The sequence below is a fragment of the Globicephala melas genome, chromosome 1, assembly GCF_963455315.2.
Source record: "Globicephala melas chromosome 1, mGloMel1.2, whole genome shotgun sequence".
NCBI lineage: Eukaryota > Metazoa > Chordata > Mammalia > Artiodactyla > Delphinidae > Globicephala > Globicephala melas.
In genome coordinates this window covers 49,662,210-49,679,746 of record NC_083314.1, presented here as the reverse complement: position 1 = coordinate 49,679,746, position 17,537 = coordinate 49,662,210, and the positions used below count along the sequence as shown (strand labels likewise).

Sequence of the window (17,537 nt, the reverse complement as noted above, 5' to 3'; positions counted from 1 at the left end):
CATCTCTGGGGTCACTGGTGCCTTGCTTCTGCCAGTGTTATTGGCATCACCACCTGGTGTACCAAGATGGTGGGCTCTCCCTTGTGTCTGGGATCCCCTGAGTCACAGGCTCTGCCACTGCAGGGGGAGAGTAAGGGAAGGGGGGAAGCAGGAGTTGTGAGGGCACCTCTTCCGTGTCTGGTATTATAAAGTTAGTGGGCTCTGCCGCTGCAGATTCGGGGGCAGGTGGCTGGAGTGGTGGGCACATCAGTGGCTGGAGGGATGGGGTCCCAGGCCCCACTACTGCTGTTGCCCAGTTGCCTGTGGCCACAGGTGTTGTGTAGCTGGAGTCGTGTGCACTGCCTCCCCGGCTGCTACTGGGTTCTCTGGGGCTGTGGGCTCAGCTGCTGTGGTGGGAAGGCCAGGACTACAGGTACCACCTCCGCTGTTTCCTTGGTTCTGCCTCCTATATGTGTTCCAGTCCACTGACCTTTAGATGTACAGATGTGTGGAATTCTCTAGCATCCTGGTGTGTTGGGCAGAGGCACCTTTGTTGAGTTATGAATGTTTTACTGGTTGCAGATTGAAAGGGAGAGACAAAGGTAGCTTTTCACTCCACTATGTTGCTGACGTCACTCCTCGGGAACTTCCTCAATGTGATAAAGAACATCTACGAAAAGGCTACAGCTAAAATCATACTTACTGGTGAGAAACTCAAAGCTTTCACACTAAGGTCGGGTATAAGGCAAGGATATCTGTTCTCACCACTCCTTTTGAACACTGTACTGGAAGTTCTAGGTAATGCAATAAGACATGAAAAGGAAATAAAAGATATGCAGATTAGGGAAGAAGAAATAAAACTGTCTTTGTTTGCAGATGACATCATAGTCCATGTGGAAAATCCAAAAGAACTGACCAAAAAAACCTCCTGGAATAAGCAATTATAGCAATGTTGCAGAATATAATGTTAATGTACAAAAGTCAATTGCTTTCCAGCAATGGACAAGTGGAATTTGAAATTAAAAACATAATACCATTTACATTAGCACCCCCAAAATGAAATACTGAGGTATAAACCTAACATGATATTTGCCAAGAGCTATATGAGAAAAATTATAAAGCTCAGAACAAAATCAACAAACTAAATAAATGGAGAGATATTCCACATTCGTGGATAGGAAGATTCAGTACTGTCAAGATGTCAGTTCTTTCCAACCAAAATCCCAGCAAGTCAGGCTGTGGATAACAACAAACTGTACAGTTTATATGGAGAGGCAAAAGATCCAGAAGAGCCAACACAATATTGAAGGAGAAGAACAAAGCTGGAAGACAGACACTGTCTGACTTCAAGACTTATGATAATGCTATAATAATTAAGACAGTATGGTATTGACAAAAGAATAGAAAAACAGATCAATGAAATAGAATAGAGAGCCCAGAAACAGACCAACGTAAATACTGGATATAAATATCATGGCGTAAGTCTTTCCAGGAAGGCAGTAAAGGGTGCTGGGACCCTTCCATTGCCTTAATGCACTAGCTAGAACTTCCAGTACAATGTTGAATCAAAGTGGAGAGAGTTGACATCTCTGCCTTGTTCCCAGTCAGAAGGAAAGCATTCAGCATTTTACCATTAAGGATGATGTTAGCTATTGATTTCTTCAGGCTGAAGAAGTTCCCTCTCTGTTTTTTATTTTTTGTTGTTGTTCTGTTTTTGTTTTTTGTTGTTTTTTCCAAATCATGAAGGAGGTTGAATTTTTCAATGGCTTTTTCTACATATATGGAGACCATATGTTTTATTTTTGGTTTTGATTTGTCTGATATGGTGAAATACAATGATTTTCAGCTGCTGAACCAACCTTAGATTCCTGGGATAAACACATTTGGTTATAATTACCCTTTTTGTATATTGCTATGTTCAATTTGCTAACATTTTATTAAAGATTGTTTGCATCTATATTCATGAGACATATCAGCCTGTAGTTCTCTTTTCCTCTAGGGTCTTCTTCTGGTTTTGGTATTAGGGTAATGTTAGTCTCACAGAATTAGTTTGGCAGTGTTCCCTCCTCTTATTTTCTGGAAGAGTTTGTGTGTTGAACCGGTATTATTTCTTCCTTAAATATTTAGTAGAATTCACAGTGAAGCAATCAGGGCCTGGAGATTTTGCTGTGGGAAAGTTTTCAGTAACAATTCTCAATCTCTTCAATAGATATATGGCTATCTAGGTTCTCTATTTCTTTTTGAGAGAATGTTGTTAGTTTGTGTCTTTAGGAAGTGTGTCCATTTACTCTAAGTTATCTAATTTATTAGTAAAAAGCTGTTAATAATGTTCCCTTATTTGCTTCATAATACCTGTAGGATCTGTGTTGATGACTCCTTTTCATTTCTGAAATTAATTTGTTTTTCCTCTTCTAAATTGGTCTGGCTAGAGGTCTATCAGTTTTATTGACCTTTTTAAAGGTTTTCAATGGTTTCATTGATTTTTGGTTTTCTATTTCAATGATTTCTGCTCTGACCTTTATTTTTATTACAATGCTTATCTTGAGCTTACTTTGCTTTTCTTTTTCAAAAAATTTTTAAGGTAGAGTCTTAGATCATTGATTTGAGACCTTTCTTTTTAAATAAAAGATCCAATTTTCCTCTAAGCACTGTTCTAGCTGCATCTCACAACTTTTGGTGGCATGTTTTCATTTCATTCAATTCAAAATATTTTCTTATTTCTCTTGGAATTTCTTCTTTGACCTATGAGTTATTTAGAAGTGTGTTGAAGTTTCATACAATTAGGGATTTTCCAGATACGTGTCTGTTATTAATTTCTAATTTAATTCTGTGGTGGTCACAGAGCAAACTTTGTATGATTTCTTTTATGCTTGTTAAGGTTAGTTTTATGGCCTAGAATATGGTTTGTCTTGGTAAATGTTCCATGTGTACTTGAAACAATGTATATTGTGTATATTAGGTGTAATGTTCTATAAATGTCAATTAGGTCAAGTTGGTTCATAGTATGGTTCAAGTCTTTCAAATCCTTGCTGAATTTTTATCTACTTGCTCTATCAATTACTCATTTATTGCTTGAAAAGGGCTGTTTTTTCCGTGCTTTCTTGAATGCAGAACATTGTGTGTAGGAGGACAGAGGAGGCTGAAGTAAATAATACTATTTACACCCAGAAATGGTCATGCCTTTTCTTCTGTCATGCCTTCAGTATGGGTGTTGAGTCAATCTAGTCAGCCGTTGAACCGGGTTTGGTTTTGTTGTTACTATGTGTAACCTCAGCACATCACACACTTAAATTCCTCCAGCTGTGGGCTGCTGCTACCTTATGCTTAGTGTGAGGCCTGGGTGCCTGAGGGTGTTTTTTTTTTTTTTTTTAGAATTCTCACTCCACCCTCAGCTTTCAGTAGTCTCTGCACATCTACCACAGAGGGAATCTCTCTGTACTTTTTCTCCTCATCCATCGATAAGACTGCTACTGCTTATTACTCAGAGTGAGGCTCATGGTGAGAGTGGGATAGAGTTCTTTGTCCTTGTAGTCTAGTCTCAGTCTTAGGCCCTCAGGGGTGGCAATTTCTCAGTGTTCTTGCATCCTCCCTGCCCCCGCAAATGTCAGCCAAATTCTGCCTTGTGTGAAAGAAAACATATCTTGAGTGGGAACTCCCTGTCCAGCCCCCAGGGGCAAGAGAGCTCTGCTTTGTGTCAGCACAGGATCTGGAGCCCAGGGGCTCCCTGTCCCGCCACAGTGGCAGACAGGGTTTGCTTTCACTCCTCCTCCAAAGGCAGTGGATATCTGCCTAGGCCCAGGAACAGGAAGAGAGAATAGAAGAGCTTTCTGCTTTTCCCCCAGTGGCTTAAGGAGTTTTCTTTGTATGAAATAAGGGTCTCGGGAAGTGGCAGGATTTCATGCCTGTGTGCCACTGAGGAGGGATCTCTCTGTTCTCAATTTGTCTTACAGCACCCAGTTAATGGAAAAAAGTACATGTGAAAAATCTTCTTGGGTCTGAGGCTCCCAGTTATTCTAAAATGTCATAACTGAGGCTCCCAGTTATTCTAAAATGTCACCTTAAGAATTTGTTAATTTTAGCTGTTTTCTTCTTATCTGCTTTTATGGTGGCTGCCTATTCCTTGGGTGCTCTATCAAAGGTGAAACAGTTGTTGTATCTTATAGGGGCTTGTCATTCTTTGGAATTCGGTTTACTTTGCTGACACGCAACTTCTACTATCTGATGGGTTTAAGAAAGGTTACGATTTTGTAGACTATCTAGCATTTTCTTCTTGTTAGTGTGGGAGCAATGTTCTGTTGCAGTTTTCTCTGTCTTAAGTGGAAGCAGAACTCTCCGGGAGTTTGGTCTTAAATGATTTAGTAGTGACGTTTCTTCTTTTGCACTTTGTTAGTACTCATGTAAAGATAAAAGAGCTTCTTTCTATGGCTCCCTTACCTGTCTTCTCTCCCCTGGTGGGTGCTTTCAGCTCAGGGCTCCCTGGCTATGTGCTGTGAAGTGGGCATAGAGCCAAGAGCCAAAACCAGGTTGTGATAAGTTACAAATTTGTGACAGCTTTGGTGATTCTTTATATTATCCATCCTGACAGACTGAGGTACCAAACTCTAATTTATAATAGCACAGACTCAGAGGTGGTTCTAAGGGAACAGTGGTGGAAGGCAGAAATTTTTCTGAGCTAAAATCAGACCATCTGGCAACCCTATCTCTCTGCCTTTAGTGGGATTTCTTAGAAGGCTACTAGAATTATAAATGTTAAATTAATATTTGAATAAGTGAATAGAGAGTAGGAGAAAAAGGTACAGAAAGGCAAATTTGCCTATTCTAATCCTGGGACAGGTGTTAATGGACTGAGATCATGTTTTGGGGTATGCCTTAGATAGGAAGGAAGGCAGAGACAGGATATATTTACCAATAGAGTGTTTAGGATTATAACATCCCTCTGAGAGTTTAAAATCATCTCCCCAAATAATGAACATTTTTATTTTACAGTTTTGAAAGGTTTTACCATGAATCACTGTACACCAAGTTAGATTCCAGTGGAAGACAGTCTCAAGTTAGATTCCAATGGAAGACAGTCTCTTAGAAAACATAACAAAGTTAAAGACACATTGCCAATATCAAGTAGCTGTGAATAGAGGATATTTATCCTGCCTAAAACTAGCTACGTGACATTTATATTTTAAGGAATAATCATTTAACATTTTTGCCACAGCTGTCAGTCTCAACTTGTTATGAGAAACACTTGGTTAGGTTTTAAAATTGGAACTTTTTTTTTAACATCTTTATTGGAGTATAATTGCTTCACAATGGTGTGTTAGTTTCTGCTCTACAACAAAGTGAATCAGTTATACATACACATATGTTCCCATATCTCTTCCCTCTTGCGTCTCCCTCCCTCCCACCCTCCCTATCCCACCCCTCTAGGTGGTCACAAAGCACCGAGCTGATCTCCCTGTGCTATGCGGCTGCTTCCCACTAGCTATCTATTTTATGTTTGGTAGTGTATATATGTCCATGCCACTCTCTCACTTTGTCACAGCTTACCCTTCCCCCTCCCCATATCCTCAAGTCCATTCTCTAGTAGGACTGTGTCTTTATTCTTGTCTTACCCCTAGGTTCTTCATGACATTTTTATTTTTTCTTAGATTCCATACATATGTGTTAGCATATGGTATTTGTCTTTCTCTTTCTGACTTACTTCACTCTGTATGACAGACTCTAGGCCCATCCACCTCACTACAAATAACTCAATTTTGTTTCTTTTTATGGCTGAGTAATATTCCATTGTATATATGTGCCACATCTTCTTTATCCATTCATCCGATGAATGGACACTTAGGTTGTTTCCATCTTCTGGCTATTGTAAATAGAGCTGCAACGAACATTTTGGTACATGACTCTTTTTTTTTTTTTTTTGCGGTACATGGGCCTCTCACTGTTGTGGCCTCTCCCCTTGCGGAGCATAGGCTCCAGATGTGCAGGCTCAGCAGCCATGGCTCACGGGCCTAGCTGCTCCGTGGCATGTGGGATCTTCCCGGACTGGGGCATGAACCCATGTCCCCTGCATCGGCAGGCGGACTCTCAACCACTGTGCCACCAGGGAAGCCCCCATGACTCTTTTTGAATTATGGTTTTCTCAGGGTATATGCCCAGTAGTGGGAATGCTGGGTCATATGGTAGTTCTATTTGTAGTTTTTTAAGGAACCTCCATAATGTTCTCTATAGTGGCTGTACCATAAAATTGGAACTTTTAAAGCAGTATCAGAGGAATAAATTTCCCAGTGTATAAATCTGTGATACACGGTAACAACTACCATGGTCTGTCAGATCACACTTTAGCTCAAATCTAACCCAACACTTGAGACTGCTAAGCATGAAGATCAGGCTAAGTAGCTGTGTATTACGGCTGAAGACACTAAGCTGGCCATCTCAGACAAAGGGGCATTAATTTCATACAATCTGTATGATGATGTGACTTTCCCAGTAGTGAGATATGGTATAATCTATGAGTACTAACCCAGGAATGGAGCTTAAATTTTTAAGTTTCACATGTAGAGGACTACTGCCAACCAGCTGAGAAAAGGCTTAACTGGGCTGTATAACAATCCCCTAACCTAACAAATGTAAATGAAATTTTAGCTCAACTGTAACTATAAAGTGAGATTTAAATTTGGAATTTAAGGGGTTGTAAAATAGTACCTCAGAGTAAGGGATATGGTACCCACAAGGAAAGGAGTTTTATTAACAAATGCCTGGGTTTATGCAAAGACAGACTAATATGAGAACATAAGCAATCAGGAAGTTGTAGTAGAAAAAAAAAGACGGGAAGAGAAAGACTGATTTAAAGGACAAGGGGAAAGCACACAGGTGAATCTTACCCCAGTATGAGGAGGGCTGTAGTACCTCTTGGAGAGTCACTGTTGATAGGCATCAATTATGTTCATGTTTAGCATACAGCCTATGGCAGGTATAGGTGCCCAACAGACAGTTTTTGAAAATATATGCTCTGTGCTCCCAATCAGATGGTGAGCTACTTGATTATATTCTTTTCTATATTCTCCTCTTCATCTAACACAGTATTAGGGATTAGTATTTGCTCAAAATTCATTAGTTAATTGATTTCTCTGCCTTTGGCATCTTCAGTGAAGCACAGTTCACAAGGCAGAGTCCTCTTTCAGAAATGTATGAGCTGCCCTCCCCCTCAAAATGGACAAAGACAAAGAAGATGACAGAGGGATGAGAAGGAAAGGGTGCTAACATTTTACCAAATTAATGAGGGGATACTGGTGCCCACAATGTGCTGGGAAATACAAAAACAGTCATAAGCCCATCTCGGAAAAGCCTGAGCAAGCCTATAGGGATTAGAACAGTTGCTGAATTTACGGTACCCTGGGAACCTCTATTTGTCAAGTGCCATAGATGCAGCCCTGACACTGGCACAGGTGAAGATGAATTTTCATTCAGAGCAGTGAGCCTTCTGACTCCATTAATCCTCAGGGTTTTGATGATGAATTTCTTTCTTTTTTTATTTTATTTATTTTCACTCTAATGCCTCCTCCCACTGCCCTGTAACAGCGTGCAAGGAACAGAACAGATGGTGCTTTACGTGGAAGACCAAGGGCTCATGAGGATACAAAGCCTGCCCACTCTGAAATCACATGACTGCACGTGCAAGGAAAAGCCCTGATTTCCCCTGGGAGACACAGATGCAATGATGTTAGTATTCCCAGTGGAGGGGGAGGAGGGGAGGGCTAACAGGCCATTTACAAGGAAGCCCACACTTACACTAATATACTCTTCAGCAGGGACCATGTTTAAATCACAAAACAACGGGAGGACCAATATCTGAAGATTCAGAAACACCAAAGTAAAACAGAGGCGAATGAAGGTTTTAGTATGCTGCTACGCAAAGCGCATGTAGAGCGAACTAGTAAGGACATACAGTAGTAGAACACTGGCCTCTAGTTAACCTGCCATTGGCTCTGACCCAGTTTTAATCGGAAGAAGGCAGGATTTACAACCTGCTTAAGGATGGAGTTTGACAACTGCTATAATCAGAAGAGCTGTCAACACAAGGACAGCTGTCAAGCCAAACTGTAATTCATAAAAAATAATAGCTAAGCCCCCAAGACATCCCCAACATTGTCTGCAATCACTGGATTTAACTATATTTATAGTGTTATGAAAGTTCCAAGAATAGATTAAGGGTCCTAAAATAAAATAAAATCAACAAATAGCTATTGAGTGCCTATTAAATAAAAAGATTAAATAACATTAAATGACTAAATGGATAAAATATGCCCAGCAGATTCCCTGGCATATAGTAGGTGCTTAATAAAGGGCAATTATTATTATTGTTACATGCCAAGCTCTGTTTTGACAACCTTAAAATCGGGCAAAAGTCTAGTGACCTAGTAAGAAAATATAAATTAAAAATTAATCACACCTAAAAGTGATCATTAAAGTATTAATTTCACAAAACATTCCTGAGCTGTCAGAATATTTTAGTTTTATATATTTGTAATGCCAAAACCTCTAACTAATGATATTACTGGAATGTTTAATTATCTTGATTATAACATATATGGTATTTGTTTTGTTCTTTCTATAATGAATAATATAATCTGAGAGACAGATAGAAATAGAAATCATTTTACTAGATCAATTTTGGGCAGGATTCCTGAATCAGGGATAATTTTTATGATTGTCTAAACTCTCAGTGAACAGACATAGGAATATGCAGGTGCACAAATGGACACATATATACGTGTTTACTCACAAGTACAGTTTTGAAAAATAGCCTGACCCACTGACCAAGGTGACCAATGATAAAAGACTTTCATTTATTTCTATAAAAGACTATCTTCCACAAAATAATGTGTGCTTTAAAAGGATACTAGGACTGTAATTATTTACAGAGTTATGAAAAGACGACTGGAAGTGGAATCAGAAGATCTGGACAAGTGTCTTGGCTCTGCCACCTACAGCTTGTGTTACCCTGTCAAGGTCACTTCACCTATCTGGACTTCAGTTTTTCATCTGCAAATGTAGGAAAACAAGGCCTAGCTCAGACATCTGTTGGAAAGGTTAAGAGATTTTATATATGAAAACAGTAACACCACCATCTTATATCTGCCTAGGTCTGCATATTTTTTTTGTATGTGTGTAAACTTTATTAGAGTATAAAATACATACAGAAGAGTTCCAAAACAATAAACATAAACTTTCTTAAGATAAATTTATCCATGTAACTAGCACACAGATCAAGAAATTAGCTCATCATTAGAATCTCAGAAGCACCCCTGCCCTGTTAATCCCTTCCAAATGCCACCTACCCAGCTCCCCAAGGTGACCATTATCCTGTCTGCTAATGCTGGAGATGAGTTTTTCCTGTTTTTGATCTTCATATAAATGGAAGCATATAGTACATACTGAGTTCAGGATGCCAGATACAAAACAGTATGTTCGTGAGATTCATCATTTTACACTCAGTATCTCTTTTACAATTCCATTTCATTATCATTCTGTACTGCCTTTTAGAACTACCTTTCAGTTCACCATAATTTGCTTTTTTTTTTTTTTTTTGGGTGCCAATTCTGCACTTCAACCTATTCGTATTGTAAGATTTCTATATTTTTTCACTTACTGAAATTCTATTTGATTCTCTTTCAAATCTGCTTATTCTATTTTTGGAGTGTCTTGTTTCTGTGTTCTTGATTCCTTGATTTTATACAATCTTTTTCTGATAATTTCTATCCAATAGTTTTACTTAAATTCCTTAAAGTCTAATCCTGTGGTTTACTATGTCTGCTGACATTCACTCAGGTGTAATCTGTAATTCCGGATTGTGAGCTCATTTTCAGCAGAACTTCTTTCTCTAGGAATTTTGTGCTGCATTGGTTGAGGATGTGTCTCTCAAGAGAAGTTTAGCATTTGCTTCTGCCAGTTCCTTTAGGGGTAATCAGCCTAGTACACTTATGTTAATTTCTCAACTTGAGAATTTCTGAAACAGAGTATAAGTTTAAACCCCAAACTTGCATGAGGTGGGGCTTTTCTTCCACCCAGATTCTGGTCTGTGGCAGATAAGCTTGTTTTCCTTCCTTACACTAGTGGGTCACCTTTTTCTAATCTAATCTAATTTAACTTTTTTTTCCTACTGAGGATGCAGTCCTTTGAAAGTGCTGGTTTACTCTGGATGCAGGTCTCAGTTCCAACTTCCCATTACTCAAGAAGCAACATTTCCAGGGTTTGCTGGCATTGAAACACAAGCCCACAGTTTCCCCAGATTAGACAGTGTTAACTCACACACTAGCACTATGGTTATCAGGTCCTTGTTTACTGGCTGCGAGGTGAAGGACACCCAATGTCTGGGGACATCAGTTACCTTGAAAAGGATGTTTGGTATATTTTATCCAGCAAATAGTAGGTGCTCATTAAATGTTTGTTGAATGAATGAAATATAATTAAGTTGTATTTATAGTACTAATAGAGCCTATGGTATTTAGATTTAAAATAATTTAAATTTAAAATAATTTAAACTGAATCTTCAAATAGATACATGCATACAGTTCCAAATACAGAAGTCATTAAAGGGTTTATAGGAAAACACTTTTATCCTGTGCTTGTATTCTAGCTCCACACTTCTTCTCTTAGGCAACCAACATTCACTTTTTGTGTATCATTCCATTTACTAGCAAATGTGTACAGATATATTCATGGCAGCACAGTATATGCACTGCTCTGCACCTTATTCCTTTCACTTAACAATATATCTTAGAGATTTTTCCATATCAGTACATAAAGAATATACAGCTTATTTTGAAGCCAGTCAGAAAGACCTTTGAGGGACTTCCTTGGAGGTCCAGTGGTTAAGATTTTGTGCTTCTAATGCAGGGGGTGTGGGTTTGATCCCTGGTCAGGGAACTAAGATCCCACACGCCACACGGTGCAGCCAAAAAAAAAAAAAAAAAAATTCCCAACCCTGCTGCTACACAGAAATGAAGTTTACACATGTCAAACTTAAATGGACACATTCCCACCTCTGTAAAGGCATTCACCCCTAACGGTTGACTAGGGATGACAGAGTGACTCATCTACGTTCTCAAGGGCATGTTTAGTCTGGTTTAACTGTTTCTACAGTTTCTGGATGGAGAAATGAAAGGAAAACACAAAACATGCCACAGAGAAGGCACTAAAAAATGTCTAATGAGTGGATGAAAGAAGGAATGAGGGGATGAAAATAAGAACTGATTTAGCACAGCACGTGGTTGCATTGGCGGAGTTGTCTTTCTAAGCCGAGCAGTGAACTCTGGACCTTATGCACGTATATTGAAATAAAAAGTTTGCCTGGCTTCTTGAAGCCAGGCATCAGGAAGAAGGCGCAGCCCTGAATTTTAGGCCGAGGGCCTCACAACCACTGTTGAAGAGTTTCCTTTTTTCCCTTTCAGATTATCTGTGGTTGTTTGACTTACGTCAAGTTCAAACAGCTAGGGAGGTAGCTGAGAAACGTTTTTTCCTGGGTCGAAAATTAGAGTTAAGAGTAGCCAGCATTTGGTGATGTCAGAGGAGCTATCTGACAGAATTCTATAAACACCTTTGCAGAGTGAGAAATGTGAGTGCTGTGGAAGGAGGCAGGGGAAGGCATTTGTTTTTCTCTCCTTTCCTGGGAAATCTAGAGATATGGGTTTGAATCTCTGGCTCCCTTAGGTAAGTTTATTAACTTCTTTGAGTTTTGATTTCCTCATTTATAAACTGGGGAAAACAATAATTACTTCGGAGGGCTGTTTATAGAAAGGAGCCTAGTGATTACCTGTATACTGTGATAGACAGGCTTTTTTTTTTTTTTTGGCTGCCTTGGGTCTTTGTTGCTGCACGCGGGCTTTCTCTAGTTGCGACGAGTGGGGGCTACTCTTCGTTGCGGTGCGCGGGCTTCTCATTGTGGTGGCTTCTCTTGTTGCGGAGCACAGGCTCTAGGCGTGCCGGTTTCAGTAGTTGCAGCACGTGGGCTCAGTAGCTGTGGCTCATGGGCTCTAGAGCACAGGCTCAGTAGTTGTGTGGCACGGGCTTAGCTGCTCCGTGGCATGTGGGATCTTCCCAGACCAGGGATTGAACCCATGTCCCCTGCAATGGCAAGCGGATTCTTAAGCACCGCGCCACCAGGGGAGTCCTGGATATGCACATTTTTAATGGCACACCTTTCAAAGGCATTTGGTAACACAGAATATACATGTATGCATATATGTGTGTATATATATGCAATTTAAATTAACTATTTTAAGTACAGAATACAGAAGAATATAAAGGCTAATTAAACAAGTTTTTGGCTATTACAAGTAATGCTGCAATACATGTTCTTAATTATGTCTCATTATATACATTTTGGGGAGTATTTCTAGGGAATATACTAGAAGTGAAATTGCTGGATTGTATGGTATGTGTACCTTCAACTTCACTAGACTTTGCCAAATTCATCTCCAAAGTGATTGCAACAGTTGACACTCACAACAGCAATGTACGAGAGTTCTTGTTCCTCTACATCCTAATATTAATCTTTGTAAATGTTTACATGGTGCCAATCTGTATGAAGTTATATATAAATGTGTTAACCTGCATTCCCTGATTATCGTTGGGAGACAATTCTCCAAGGGACTCTCATGTTTCTGCACCCCTTGTGAGCAGAGGTCATGACAGCTTTTATTCGGGACTATCTTTCCAAAAATGTTTATATAGTGAACAGCCTTCAACAACAGAGGTACTGTTTCTTTCCAGAGTGGAAGGCAGGTTTGTTTATTGTGCAGTACAATAAACATATGTGTTCTCCAGAGCAAAGGTTGAGCAGGTCTTCTGGCAGCTTATTATAAAAGACTAGAGTTCCCTAAGCTTAGGATTTCTAAGCTATGATGCACTATGTGTGCAGGACCTACCTGGGCTTTTCTTCATAGCTCCAGTGGAACTCAAGGGGAAATAACACAAACACAAAGCTCATGCTGCTTGCTGTACTGTGAATAATAGTCTTTTGTCTCTGATCCATGAGTTGTGTGTCTTTTGCCAGCATCCATAAGACTGTACCAAGCTAATTTGTTAGTCTGCAAGCAGAGTACAATATCAGACTATTCATAGTTCTTGATTTGGAGTCTATTTTTTCCATTTGATTGTCTTTTTTTTATAAATTTATTTATTTTATTTATTTATTTTTGGCTGTGTTGGGTCTTCATTGCTGCACACGGGCTTTCTCTAGTTGTGGTGAGCGGGGGCTACTCTTCGTTGTGGTGCGCGGGCTTCTCATTGCAGTAGCTTCTCTTGTTGCGGAGCACGGACTCTAGGTGCGGGCCTCAGTAGTTGTGGTGCACGGGCTCAGTAGCTGTGGCTTGTGGGCTCTAGAGCGCAGGCTCAGTAGTTGTGGCACACGGGCTTAGTTGCTCTGCAGCATGTGGGATCTTCCCGGACCAGTGCTCAAACCCGTGTCCCCTGTGTTGGCAGGCAGGTTCTTAACCACTGCGCCACCAGGGAAGCCCTGATTGTGTTTCTTACTGACTGGGAGATGTTCTTGATATATTCTGGTTTAAATATCGATGGCTGTCTTTCATTCAACCATATTCACACCCAAATAGATTAAAAGTAACAACACTTTTTCTGGTACTTTACAGTTTACAAAATACTTCAATATCTTTTACCTCACTGAAATTACCCAGTAGCTCTTCGAGAGCCATATTATTTCCATTACAGATTATCCTCTGTTTTACAGATTACTTAAGTGAAGATTAATTAACCACGCTAATCAGTTAATAGGGGAAATAAGTTAAAAAATAAAATCTATTTTTCTTCACTTCAACTACATCAAGAAAGCATTTCTTATAGGAGAGATTCTAGCCCCTAAGTGACAGTGATTAGCATCTTACTTGTCACTGACAGTAGCAAGAATGAAATAATAAATTTTCAAAAGGAGATTGGAGGAGCCTCCATTTCTATTGATTGTACAGAAATGCTCAATTTACTGTGAATGTGTCCATAAGAATTTTAACCTATCTCCAACTTTACAGGTTATTAATCTGTTTTTTTTCTTTTTTTTTTTAAGTTACTGTATTTCTGCTAGTGGCTAGGCATTTTTCTAAGCACTATGTTGGGCTGGACAAAATTGAGATAAACAAATAGAGAAAAGTCAAATATAATTAGTAATAATTTAAAAGCATCTTACCATAATGTAGAGCTGTTTGACCTTCATTGTCCTATAAAAGAAACAAACAGTATATTTTAGAACCTAAGGTATTGCAAAAGTATGAAGGTACATACGCTACAGCAAATATATATGATATACCAAAGTTCCATAGGTTTAAAAGATACAGGAAAGGAAGTCAGTTCTCTGAGCCTCACAGTAACTTCTGACCAAACTCTCCATCTAGGAGAAAAGGAGAATGCTGAATGGTGACTTGTACACTGCAGCAGCTACAGTTAGATGACAGGATGACCAGACCTGCAGTTAGTGGCAGAAAAATGGACTCTGTATATCACTAATCTTGCTAGTATTATAGTGTTTTTTTCTAAGCACATTCCCAAAACCTATCTAAGAAGTCTATGATTTACAGTAACAGTTAGTAGCTTTTTAATCCCTTTTCAAAGATTCACTTATTCCAGGCTTATAACACTAGGTTTCCCAATCATATCAAATATCATAAAGAAATGTGATTTCAAATCACACAAAGTCCTACAAGTTGTTAAAGTCAAAAGTTCCCACATATACTCAGGAAACTCCAACTGTTCAGTTAATTTTTTTATTCCTTTAAAACCAAGATACTCTAACTACATAAACTAGTTATAGCACAGATAAGTCTTTTTTAGCAATGCTATTTCTTTTAACTTAATTTTTATTTTATATTGGAGTATAGTTGATTTACAATGTTGTTAGTTTCAGGTGTACTGCGAAGTGATTCAGTCATACGTATACCTATATCTATTGTTTTTCAGATTCTTTTCCCATATAGCTTATTACAGAATATTGAGTAGAGTTCTCTGTGCTATACAGCAGGTCCTTGTTGGTTATCTATTTTATATATAGTAATGTGTCTAAGTTAATCTCAAACTCCTAATTTATCCCTCCCCCCGCCTCTCCCCTTCAGTAAACATAAGTTTTTGAAATCTCTGAGTCTGTTCTGTTTTGTAAATAAGTTCATTTGTATCATTTTTTTGGATTCCACATGTAAGTTATAACATATGATATTTGTCTTTTGCTGACTTCATTTAGTATGATAATCTCTACGTCCATCCATTTTGTGGCAAATGGCATTATTTCATTCATTTTTTATGGCTAATATTCTATTGTATATTTGTACTACATCTTCTATATCCATTCCTCTGTCGATGTACACTTAGGTTGCTTCTACGTCTTGGCTACTGTAAACAGCGCTGCAATGAACACTGGGGGGCATGTATCCTTTCAAACCATGGTTTTCTCCAGATATACGTCCAGGACTGGGATTGCTGGGTCATATGGTAGTTCTGTTCTTAGTTTTTTAAGGAAACTCCACACTGTTCTCCATAGTGGTTGTACCAGTTTCAATTCCCACCAAAAGTGTAGAAGGGGTTCCCTTTTCTCCACACCCTCTCCAGCACTTATTGTTTGTAGACTTTTTGATGATGGCCATTCTGACTGGTGTGAGGTGATTCCTCATTGTAGTTTTGATTTGCATTTCTCTAATGATCAGCCATGTTGAGCATCTTTTCATGTGCTTTTTGGCCATCTGTATGTCTTTCTTTAGAGAAATGTCTATTTAGATCTTCTGCCCACTTTTTGGTTGTTTTTTTTTTTGATATTGAGCTGAATGAGCTGTTTGTAAATTTTAGAGATTAATCCTTGGTCGGTTGCTTTGTTTTCAAGTATTTTCTCCCATCCTATGAGTTGTCTTTTCATTTTGATTATGGCTTTCTTTGCTGTGCAGAAGCTTTTAAGTTTAATTAGGTCCCATTTGTTTTTGTTTTTATTTTCATTACTCTAGGAGGTGGATCCAAAAAGATATTGCTGCAGCTTATGTCAAAGAGTGTTCTGCCTACGTTTTCCTCTAAGAGTTTTATAGTATCCCATCTTACATTTAGGTCTTTAATCCATCTTGAGTTTATTTTTGTGTATGGTGTTAGGGAGTGTTTTAATTTCATTCTTTTACATGTAGCTGTCCAGTTTTCCCAGCACCATTTATTGAAGAGATTGTCTTTTCTCCACTGTATACTCTTTCCTCCTTTGTCATAGATTAGTTGACCACAGCTGTGTGGGTTTATTTCTGGCTTTCTATCCTATCCCACTGATCTATATTTCTGTTTTTATGCCAGTACCATATTCTTTTGATTACTGTAGCTTTGTAGTACAGTCTGAAGTCAGGGAGCCTGATTCCTCCAGCTCTGTTTTTCTTTCTCAGGATTGCTTTGGCTATTCAGGGTCTTTTGTGTTTCCATACAAATTTAAAACTTTTTTGTTCTAGTTCTGTGAAAAATGCTATTGGTAATTTGATTGGGATTGCATTGAATCTGTAGATTGCCTTGAGTAGTATAGTCATTTTCACAATGTTGATTCTTCCAATCCAAGAACATGGTATATCTTTCCATCTAAGCAATGATATTTCTTAAGCTGAGAGCAGGTGATCACATTACACGAGCAACACATAATCAGGATTAAGTACAGGTGAAAAGTAGAATTTAGTAGTTTAGTTGATATGCATTTAGTATGTGCATGGCCATTATTAAGCCCCTGGTAATTAAGAATAAATGATTAACCATTATTGTGAATAACTGAGACAGGGTGGTATTATGATTTAAATCAACTACTCTTGGACACGCCATATCTACCTTTCCCATTTCCTAAAGGCTGAATGTGGCAGTTGGTTCCCAGAAGGTTTTGGGTGTGGTTCTTTCTATTTAATCTCCTAAGAAGAAAAGCAAAAAGCTGCCACAGAGAGCTTATTTTCTGGTTCAGATAGGTAGTAAGAAAAAGGTCATGCCTTAAGGGGTTTTTAACACCTAGAGAAGCTTGGCAGGGATAACAGCTGGTGGGGGTAGAGAAACAACTTTGAGGCGATACAGTTTAATTAAACTGTTTCCTACTAGGGAATAAGAGTTCTCATTGGATTTGGAGGTGAGGGGTGGGTGGGTGGGAGGAGATATGAAAGAAGTAATTTTGAGGAACCCTGTGAGTAGGGTAGACTCTTCTGAGGTGCAACAGTGGCTATGTTTGGGATGCCCATTACACAGCATAAGGATAATAATAAACTCTAAGGGGAGTAAAAGATGGAAAGCAGCATCAAGAAGTCAGGAAGAGATCATTTTTGTCTACTACTTTTTTGTGTTTTTCAATACAGCCTCTACTTTGCTCCCAGCTCCTCTCTGCCTTGCCCTGCCCTTGAGGTTAAGGGCAGGTAGGAGAAGAGAGCTGAGGCAGGCAGCTACAGTAAACAGGATTGAAGAGATGATTATGTGGGGCAGCACAACAGTGTGAAGTTGTACTCCAGAGTATATGGACTTGCCTTGCCTGACTATGGCCAAGGGCAGTTTTGAAAGAACTGCACTGCCCGTTATGGCTT

At 39.0% G+C, this 17,537-nt stretch overlaps 1 protein-coding gene across 2 annotated transcripts in view; it reads right to left on the bottom strand.

Moving 5' to 3' along the window:
* Nucleotides 1–17,537, bottom strand: part of ACBD6 (acyl-CoA binding domain containing 6) — a 233,018-nt gene that overhangs the window by 16,567 nt on the left and 198,914 nt on the right. Inside the window, exon 7 of one of the 2 annotated variants that reach the window (XM_030847624.2) lies at nucleotides 14,171–14,201. The exons of the other annotated variant lie outside the window; for it this stretch is intronic. Within the exon in view, the coding sequence (XP_030703484.1) occupies nucleotides 14,171–14,201 (31 nt within the window). The remainder of the gene's footprint in view (nucleotides 1–14,170; nucleotides 14,202–17,537) is intronic. 2 annotated transcript variants of the gene reach the window in all.